The 10,994-nt window shown below is 36.5% G+C and overlaps 1 protein-coding gene across 2 annotated transcripts in view; it reads right to left on the bottom strand.

The window, feature by feature from the left end:
* Positions 1 to 9,752: 9,752 nt before the first annotated feature.
* Positions 9,753 to 10,994, bottom strand: part of LOC124645055 (peptide transporter family 1) — a 38,222-nt gene continuing 36,980 nt past the window's right edge. For both annotated transcript variants that reach the window (XM_047184791.1, XM_047184792.1), the window contains exons 12-13: positions 10,548 to 10,784; positions 9,753 to 9,974 (exon numbers count right to left, since the gene is read on the bottom strand). In XM_047184791.1, coding sequence (XP_047040747.1) covers positions 9,804 to 9,974; positions 10,548 to 10,784 — 408 coding nt within the window. In that variant the 3' untranslated portion in view covers positions 9,753 to 9,803. The remainder of the gene's footprint in view (positions 9,975 to 10,547; positions 10,785 to 10,994) is intronic.

Genomic DNA, 10,994 nt, shown 5'->3' with positions numbered 1-10,994 from the left:
ATTCTTAACAACTGTATACTTCTCGCCCTCTTTTTTACGTAGAAAAACGCGTCCGTTAGCAATCCAGCAGTACTGGAAGTTTTCTGATTTGGCAAAGTCTCTAGCAAGTAAGTGCAACCTTTTGGCCTTTGAGGTTAAGTGATCAGAGATAAAAAGAGGTATTTCAGGACCTTCCAGACCCAGAAGTCTTGAATTCATGTGTCTACCAGGTTGCAGGGTGTTATACAGCTTGGCTCCTTTTAAAAATTTTTCCTTGATAAAGGTGTTAGTGAACTCAGTAACAATGGTTGATGTCAACGCATTCTCCTTTGATGGCAGCCTATATATGTCCTTAATTTCATAAGGAGAATAATCAATTCCAGTGTTTTTGAGCAAGCTGGCAACCATGGTGTGTAGGTCCTCCTTTTTTTCCTTCTTCTTCTTGGGTACACCTCTGATCTCTATGCAGGTCTTTCTGATGGTTCGTTCCAAGTTTTCATTCTTTTCTTCAAGCTCTGCAATTTTAGCACGTGTATTGATACGTTCAGACTCTAAGTTATCAATCTTTTTGTCCAAATCTTTTATTTGAGCTGAGAGTTCCACGAGAGATTTTTCAATTTCATCGTTAGAAGATTTAATTCCAGTTTTTATTTCAGTTAATCCTTTTTCTAGGCATTCGAATTTAGCCAGACGCGTATCAAGTTTATCCAATTTTATATCTTGTTGCTTCTTCCAGTTATTTAGCATTTCCATCATCTCTTCCTTAAACAAGTCGAAGCTTGTGCACTCAGAATCGTCCAATCTGATACGTTTGAAATTACTTCGCATTGTTACGTTCGGAGCAGCAGTGGACGTAGAACTGTCTGATACTGAGCTATTAATATTTGGGTCTGAGGTGGACAATCCACCTGTCGGCGGGGAGCGCAGTAGACTCATTGTAAAAAGATTAAGAACTCACAGTAGGGCGTTGCGAATACAGATACGATTGGCAGTCGGAGCGTAGCACTAGTAGCGTAAGGCGGGTGCCGCGGGGCGTGCGGGCCGCGGTCAGTGTAGCAGCCTCGTCGCTCGTAGCCAGTTACGAGGGACGCGTAGCAAGCGCTTGCTCCGAGCGGCGACAAGCACCGCGATCGCGTCGAGTCACTCAGCAAACGACAGAGACAGCAATTATGCCGCCACACTCCTCACACAGGCACTCCGCGTAACACCGGCGTGCCTTTCACTTTTAACTGAACTTGTATTTGCAAGTTTATAATGTTTACTATAAGTATTATTTTAGAGTAACAGCGTAGTTAATTTTGCGATAATTAGTAAGAATAAATAATAACACGTCTGCTCACAACGCTGGTTCGGACGAAAGAGGAGAGGAGAGGATATAAATCGATTCAGTAAAAAATTCTGAACAAACTAATTTCAGGATGTGCGTTAATTAAGTTACATGTTGTATATACAGGGTTACTGGTAAGTAGACCGCATCCTTTCAGGAGGTGATAGTATAGGTCAATACGGACAAATTTGACCCTGGGATACACTGGGCAAAAGTTAACCCGTTTCAAGATAATCGAATTTCAAGATCGGTCGTCTAGGTACACGTATAAATTTTCATTATTAGTCAAAAGTCTCGTTTTTGTGGACTTTTGTGTGTTTTTGGATAGAAGATGAATCATTTCATAATAACAAACCATAAAACTGTACAAATCACAGAGGAAATTATAGCGAACAGCAATTACTTTTTTAGTAGATATTTTCTCAAAAATATTACTCTTCATTTTTTTGTGCAGAATACTTAAAAAACATCTACATTTGTCTAGCTATCCAAAAAGCCACAAAATACACAAAAACTCGCAAAAACGAGACTTTTAACTAGTAATAAAAATGTATACGTGTACCTAGACGACTTGTAAAGAATCGATCTTAAAATTCGATTATCTTGAAACGGGTTAACTTTTGCCCAGTATATCCCAGGGTCAAATTTGTCCGTATTGACCAGTACTATCACCTCCTGAAAGGATGCGGTCTACTTACCAGTAACCCTGTATATAAATACATAAAATATTAAACTAAAACAACTTAATAAAACCATACTATACAAATATAAGAGAACAATAACTTAATACTAGTAGAATAACACCCTATGCCATCAATGCCACATCCAGTACAAACCTACTTCATGCATCTATGTTATGATTTGGTTCAAAAAGTGATGTGTTGAGTTTACTATTAATCTACCCACATTTTTGTTTTTATTTTTTTGTTTGTTTATTTTTTATAGAAGTAGGTACCTACCTTTGTGCGCTTTAAATATTGTTTCTCAGTAAGTGAATTATGTAAATTATTTTATGAGAAATAAAGTTGTTCTTAAACCTTAGTTAAGATAGTTATGTTCTCAATGTTTTGACAAAATAATGTTAATATTATTGTAAGTACACTTCAGTTTGACAACAAACAAATATCTTTTTTTATGCGTGAACGTGAAATGCACATGAAACTATGGGGATTTTTTTTGAACTTTTGCCCTTACCCCACTCAATTCTTAACCTATGAATTTCAAACCCTGTTTCTTTATATTTTTTTGTGGTAGAGATCCATAGACTCAAAAACTTTTCAGATACCTAAGTATGGTGAAGTTTATACCTACCGTGTTAATACTTACAGCTAACATTCGGAAATAGTTGCTCATAGAATACCGGGTAAATGGGTTGTTTTCAATATGGAAGATAACTTCATCAGCGATAGTGTAAATAATCAAATTCCGAGAGATAAATATTTACTTTTTTAAATCAAAACAAAAGTTCAATTGATAGACAATAAAGTAAGCTAAAATAGAGACTAGAGCAAGCTTTCATGCCGTATTCAAATTAGTACTCTCATACAAGTTAATTTTTATTAGTCAATACAGGAGAAAAAATTAGAGTTGTAGTGCAATTTTATACATAGGTAATAACCTAAACGAATTATCAGATTATCGGCTTAATGCAATTTAATAAAACGCTCGGTACTACTAATTCATGCTATCAAGATGAAAATCATGAAGCTATCACCGCGGTATTTTTTTTTGGTTTAGGTACTGTCAAATAATTGTGAATAAACGGACATAAAATAGTTTTAATCGTAGCTAAAATTATAATCCATCTTGTGTCCTATTTAATAGTTTCATAATGACTCACTAACCCGAACAAAATATTTAGCGTATAATATAAAGGTATACAGGTACTTAATTTGGAGACGCGTAGCGTTTGTATGGAAGTCATGATTTGTTACCTTCTTATAGATAGTGGGCCGTAGATTTATTCGAACGGATATAAACTTATCTAAATAAATAATTTTAAGCAAAATTGTAATTTTATAAATGAGAAGCTCTAGGTAATACCTATCTGCAGATTTTACACCTCCGCTGTAACCTGCGTAAGTTTATCTTATTGATGAGGTTCATTCGTACAAATGCATTATTTCCGGGAATAATCTACAAAAATGAAAAATAAAATAAATTGAAAGTGTAAATGGGAAACTATGGAACCCTACATTGCGCATTAAATACATAACATTGCTAAGCTTAGTTTATTATTTCTGCAATCGAAATAAAAACCTACATGTTGTTGGCTCGAAGCTATCTCATTAAAAATTAAAACTCTGAACAATTTTCATAGTTTGACAAACGTAACTTTAAAATACTTGCGCACAGCTCATTTACATCACATTATTTTAATGTATTATCAATTATTAGCCCTTCTATGTCGCCAGCAAATTATTAACGCGAGATCATTCTAGGGACAATATAAAAACATTTTTACAAATAAAATAAAACCGACTTCTAAAAACACTAAAAAGCAAAAAATTTTTTTAAATCATTTTCGATGCATCAGTCTAGGAGTAGTGTTTATTTCGCCACCGACTTCTATTGTTTGCTTTTGCTTTTTATTGTTTTTAGGGGTCGGTTCCATTTCCAGCAACAAGGAGGGATTCTTTCCCGGAAGGCGGTTAAAATTATATGACCGGTGATCGACCACCATGACAGAAGTACCTACTTGGCGTCGAACTGACCTGTATGAAGCTGTCTGGTATGCTGATGGACGTAGGCTGCTAACGGCAGCTGCAGCCGACTCCTGGCTGCAGCATAGACGCAGGAAGGCAGCTCAGAGGTCAATGACGCCCCTTCGTCATCAGACCCGTCTGCATACGCGAATTTCAAGCCGGCATAATCCAACCGGCGCGAATCACTGAGTAAAATAGAATATCAACTGTCAGTTCCGACAAACGAGCAAATGTTCACGATAAAGCTTTAAGAGCAAAACATACCGTATGCCTTTAAGTTTTGATAGATATTCTCGAGATGATAACATCGTCTTGGCCTTGATGACAAACTACCGTACCTAGAGCTTAAATTGTAAAAAATTGCTTGCAATATCCAAATGGAAATAAAATTTAAGCTATTAGTTTGACTTATTTAAGAACTTTTATTATTGTTTACTATTTTATCCCGCCTAATAACGACGAATAGTGAAGAGCGACTGCTGCGCTTTTTCCCCGCAACGCTACGCAAACACCTAAAGCGGGTACCTACAATGTAGGTACACTAGGTTCCCTACTATCTATATCTAATATAACGAATGCATTGGCAGATAAATACAATCCGGCTATATATTTTTTATATGTTTAAAACACTGCGTTTATTGTAATTTCTGTGTAAAACTAAAAAAATACTTAAAACAAAAAAAAAAAAAATTACAAAAAGGAAAAAATATTTTGCAATAGAAAAAAAACGAAAATTAAGTAAGTATAAAATAAAGATAACAATATCTACCTTAAAGGTGGTGAAGTAGAAGAATCGGCTAGCTGGGTCCGTGTTGCGGACATTTTTCACAAATTTTGATGGACCTCTAATAAACGTCTACCCGAAATCGAATCCCGACTGAATCTGAGTCAACGGTTTATAATAATTTTATACCACAGGGGGAGGTCACTTATCTGCGATCACATTAGTGTGTGTTTGGTGACGAAATATTCGTGTCAAATAAAAACTGACTCTATTTTCATTAGGCTAACGTTTATTCTGTGTTGTCAAAAAGGGGGCTTACGCGAGTGTGTCCTTCATCCCCCGTTGCTGGGGTGGAGCTTTCCGAAAATGAAGGCCTGCGGAGGCGGGGCCTATGCAGACAAAACCACCAATTTTCCATTTCCAAATATTTCATATAATAATTAAAATATAAATAAGTTTAATTAATGTTCACTTTGTAGTGAAAACACAGATGATTGTGAGATACATGCGATGCCATACAAATAGGTTTTAAACATATTTTTATATTTGAATTTTGTATGAGTTAACAAATAGTTCTATATCTTAATAACTTTTTAATTGGTATCGTTTACAAACCTTTTTTTGAATATTTTAACTGTTTCACGCATAACATGCCTAATGTGTCTGAATGAAGTGTGAAATAATATTTTTACGTGGAACTGTTTATGTAAATTTATTATTTATTTAAACCAAATCCGAAGTAGGTACTTTGATTTATTATATTACCTGACAGGCACACTAGCATTTCAACAAATTGGGTCCTACATATATTATTTCCACAGCCGAATTTTGCAGATCCCATAACTACTTAAAACTTTAAACACTTCACAAATCCTACAGGATTTGAAAATTATGCAGCTTATTGCTATTGAATTATTGTTCATAAGATTCAGATTCAGACCTCTTGTTACCTACTTAGGAACAAAATGCATCACACGCTCTCATATGGAAGAAGATTTCCCATTTTCCTACAGAAAATATTACAGTTGTAGATACCTATGTATATAGTTTTCTCTAAGAAATGGAAGATAGAAATCGCTGGGTTGGTCGGGGCTTGGCGCCGGATCGATTCTCCGGTCGCTCCCCATTGGCGGCCCGACGAGTGCTCCTGACAGCACCGATGTTATAAAACACACTCAACAGTCGTTCTTCACGTCGCATAGCCACCCTTTACTCGTAACTGAAGCTCGCTGAAATATAACGCCATTTTCAACTGGCCAGCTGCGTTTGTTCACCAGAATTGGCCTTTTGTGGATCTGGTTTCAGTTGGATCCAGAAACGTTGCCTTTATTTTCACGTTTTATAATTACTTGGCTGATAAAAACCACATTGATTTAACATTAAAGTACACATCTTTTTAAATAGAGTTCGAGCGTGAGAATCTCGTGCATATGTTGCTACAGAATTTTTGCGACAGCGAGATGTAATTTGTCATGACTATAAATTAGCGTCTGACCCTTTCATAAACAAGTAATGTTCACAACCACTATAATTTGGTGCTAATTCTGTTCGGAAGCAAGGCCCTCGTCGACCCTGTAATTGATTTGTCGCGGAGTCGCGCGACCTCGCGACCTGCAAATGTCGCATCGCGCGACCGCCACGTGGCGCGACCACGCCCCGAAACTACCAAGTTTGATAGCTTTTCGCGTGAGATCTCTTGTCGGTTTGAGTTTGTTTCATACGTTCGAGTGGGTGGTTCGACCTTTTTGAGTTAAATAAATTGCGGTTTGTTGATTGAGTGAATCATAAAATTCGGCAATACAAGAATGCAAGAACTTGAAGGTGCTTAGGCCATGTTACTGTTGAAGATGAATTAACCAAGCTTTACTTATCAAATCAATTTAAGATCGGATAATAACAGTCAGGTACATTAAACCTTCTGTAAGCCTTCCGTCTGAAGAGGATATTTTTCTGTCTAATTCTACGATTCCTTTTTCTAGAACCTAATACTGTTTCTTATGTAGGAAAGCAATACATTGCGTACCAAGTCTTGTGGATAAAACAAATAAGTTTATTTCAACCGCCTTATGGAAGGTATTTCTTGCATGAAAATATTCTGCTATAAAATAACCAACCAAAAAGTTTTTTCGCAGGAGTCTTAATTGATTTAATCCAAAACCGCGGCTTCAGAACTTCAAACCACCAGCTTGAGTTAATTTATTTATTTGTGTGCATATGTTGGGTGCAGATTATCCGGCGAGTCCACAGGGTTGGTGCACGTGGTTCGATGTTCAGCACGAGGAACGATGGGCGCGTGGCGAGCGGCGTGCGGCACGAGGCCTGCACGCGTCTCTCAAAGTGCCCGGAACCGAGTACCGACGCCTTCACCAAAACTGTTTTTCTGACGGCACTTAATTAATCCGTGTCGCCAAACTAGTTTTAATCACTGTTATCGACTGCGGCCTATTTGGGTAAAGCGAAAAACATTTCGACTTTGAATCAGTACGATTGCATAATCATGAGTTCTTTTTCCATTAACTTGCGCTAATCACCATATCCACGCTTTTTCAAACAATAGGTGATTATTTTTAAGATCTAAGACGACTTTTACAAAAGTCCGCCAATTATTGTACATACTTACCTATATGTATGAAACCCTAACAACATTTTTTCATCCATAGAATCAGATATGATATCTCTAAAACACTGAATCTAGTCAATCGGTACATCTATAAGTGCTATAGTTTTTTCAATAGCCTGGAAACGAAATCGCTCCCTTTGTGATGAGACCCCAGCCCTTATTTGTCTGTATGTTTGTTGTATTTAAGCATTTATTATACGCAATTATTAACAAGTCGGGAACAGAATCGAGCATGTCAACGCACACATGGTTCTCAAAGTTTCAAAAATTCTATATTCAAATGAAATACATTTAAAAAATACAAAGTGTTACAATAAAATAAAATATTTAAAATACCTGCATATAAATAAATGAGACTGGACTGTGCTTGTAATATTCAAATGACCGCTTTTTACTGAGTGCGTATTATGGATGTATATAATCATTTTTGTTCTGTCTGTTTCGTTTAATTTCCAAAATCGCTTACCGATTGTGACGTGATTTTCACTGGCAGATAGCTAGTGAAAACGCGGGAACAGTTTGTCTTTTCATTTAAATTAAGAAGTGTTCAAAAACAAACATATGCTTTGTCTCATTTCAACAATTGCACTTTTTGCCTCTATTGTTTAGTTTATTGTTTTGTTTAACAGCCAGTTTCTTCATCAAAAGTTAAAGCCAAAGTAAAAGTCAAAGTAATGCCTAAAGTAAAAGTAACGGTCAAATTCAATTTTTCTATTAGTTTTGCTGTCACTTTAGCCTTGAAAAAACGTATTTGACCGTAACTTTTACTTTAGACATTACTTTAACTTTAACTTTTGATGAAGAAACTGGCCGTTAGTCATTAAGAATAGACCTAACCATTTCTATGAATTATTTCTTAAGTCTAATTAAAAAAAAAAAACTCTTTATTTTTAACTCTAACAAAAAAACAACAAGTTACTTAACAACATAGGAGGTGCTTAATATTTTAATAAGTCAACAGGAATGGTAGAAACTTTGAGCATCGCCGCGCGCGCACCCCATTTACCAATTGCAGTGCGAGGGGTTGGGCGAGCTTACACGCGCATCTCCGCTGCAAGTACCGCAGTCCTATGGGAACAACACACAAATTACCCAAAACTAATTGTCTAATATGTTAACGCCATTTAACTAAACAGATTGATCGTTTCGAGTAGTTTTTTTTCCGCTTGTGGTCGCTTTTAATGTATTTGTTTAGTTCGTACTACATATTGTCTTGTTGTTCTCTTGTTTTAGGTGTGCTGTATATTTTTCTATACTAATATTATAAAGAGGAAAACTTTGTTTGTTTGTTTGTTTGTATGGTTGTAATGGATAAACTCAAAAACTACTGGACCGATTTTAAACATTCTTTCACCATTAGAAAGCTATATTACCTGCGAGTAACATAGGGTATATTTTATCCCGGTGCGGGCAGTAGCTCCCACGGGACGCGGGTGAAACCGCTGGAAAACGGCTAGTTATATATTTAAGTAGTTTGATGTTTTACATTTAAAGTGAATTATACTTATTTGTTGTCATAGCTGTTTCTCTCAACGTCCGGAGGGAACTTCGTCTTTCTTCCGCATAATACTGCCTTTTGTCCTTTCTTAAGCTTCAAAATTCTTGATCGTCGTTAAATAAACTCTCGAAAATATTGGTCTAAAAGTGCAACCTCGTATTAAACTCGACTTAACATGTCTTCAATATCATGTGTAACTCTGCTACAGAAAATCTATTCAGCATTTTGCCTTTAGGGCAGGAATACAGAAGTGATGGCTGCATTGTAAAGGGTGGCCGGCAAACTCCTTTACATCCCAATTACTCTGCGATCACTGTTTGACAGCTTTACACACTCCTTGTAACTAGAACCTTCTCTCCAAGGCTATTATTCTGTTCCAGAGACCAGAATCTGATATATCTTAGGTAGCTATTTTGTTGAATATCGAACCAGATTTAATTCATTGAAGAGTGAAGACCCTTGTCACTAGATACCTAGTATAAAACAAATCGCTTTATCTGTCCCTATATCCCTATGTCCCTTTGTACGCTCAAATCTTCAGAACTACGCAACCGATTTTCATACAGTTAATAGGTACTAGTGATTAAAGAGGATGGTTTATATGTATAACATACATTAAATAGTGAGGAAATACTGTCATCTTTTATGAAGCCGGAGCGGGTCGCTTGTCTATACTAATATTATAATAAAGAGAAAAACTTTGTTTGTTTGTTTGGTTGTAATGGATAAACTCAAAAACTACTGGACCGATTTTAAATATACTTTCACCATTAGAAAGCTATATTATCTGCGAGTAATATAGTCTATATTTTATCCCGGTGCGGGCAGTAGCTCCCACGGGACGCGGGTGAAACCGCGGGAAAACGCCTAGTCTTATATGATTCAGTAAAACAACAACATAGTCAATAGTAATAAAAAGTTTAATCAATTAATTAACTATAAAATAACAATTAGTTCTTATCAAGTTTGTCTTGTGTGTTTTTCTCCGGCAGTTTGATCTCCTCGATTGCGAGGTTTTCCTCACTGGACCTCAGCTCGTTGTATTTGTACTTGAAGGCCATGGTTGTGAAGATGAGCATGTCGATCAGCATCAGACCGGCGAATAGGAAGAACTCCTTCCACTGTGAACAATTTAAAAGTATTAACATTGTGCTTCGTTCTTGTACAGCTGCTGCCGTGTCTTCTCAGCTGACAAATGTAACATAGAAAGAAAGAAGTACATGGTTGCACTTCTAATAAACTTGATATTTTTATTTGTAAAATCTATCTTGGAAAAGAACTGGCAAAAAACAAGGGACACTATTTTAGATAATATTATCTTTTTCCGCGATTTCACCTGCGTCCCTTGGGAACTTCTTCTTGTACCGGGATAAAATATAGCCGATGTTTCTCGGGAATAGTGTAGCCTTCCAACAGTGAAAGAATTTTTCAAATTGGTTCATTAGTTTCGGAGCCTTTTCTTACTTTACAAACAAACTAAAAAAATATTTCGCTTTATTGTAGTCTCAGTATTAGCTTCCACCCGCGGCTTCCCCCGCGTGGTGTGATAATAAAAAGTACCTATCTACATACCAAATTTTAACCAAATCGGTCTAGCCGTTTTGCGTGATACAATAACAAACATACATCCATACATTCTCACAAACTTGGGATTATTTTTGAGTTTAGGATAGATAGATGTAGTATACAATTACCTGTGCGTCTAAAAAGTTTCCTTCCACAATAAGCACGACGATCAAGTTTCCGAAGGCCACAGTCAGCAGCCACACTGACTGTAATACTGACTTCATGCTGGCCGGCGCTTGGGTGAAGGAGAACTCGAGGCCGGTAACTGAGAACATGACTTCACCCATAGTCATCACCACGTATTGGGGAATCAGCCATAGTATGTGGATGCTGTTCGGTGGAGTTATCATCACCACGTTTGCATCCTGGAAATAAAAATCTATTGTTAATTCTTTACTTCGAACTAGTTTTAGTATCGAAAAATTCAATGATAATTTTGGTGGTCTCTTTTTGAGTACTTACAAGCAAACTAAGCGAGCAAATTTTTGAAAGTGCATTTTTTTGGATTTGTACTTCGACGTTAAGTACATGCTTGAGTTTGCAAGTTTATAGATATAATTTAAATATTTTGCTTC

Source organism: Helicoverpa zea, chromosome 31, assembly GCF_022581195.2.
Source record: "Helicoverpa zea isolate HzStark_Cry1AcR chromosome 31, ilHelZeax1.1, whole genome shotgun sequence".
NCBI classification, from domain to species: domain Eukaryota; kingdom Metazoa; phylum Arthropoda; class Insecta; order Lepidoptera; family Noctuidae; genus Helicoverpa; species Helicoverpa zea.
Note: the sequence above shows the minus strand (reverse complement) of the source record. Positions and strands in the feature narration are given on the sequence as shown.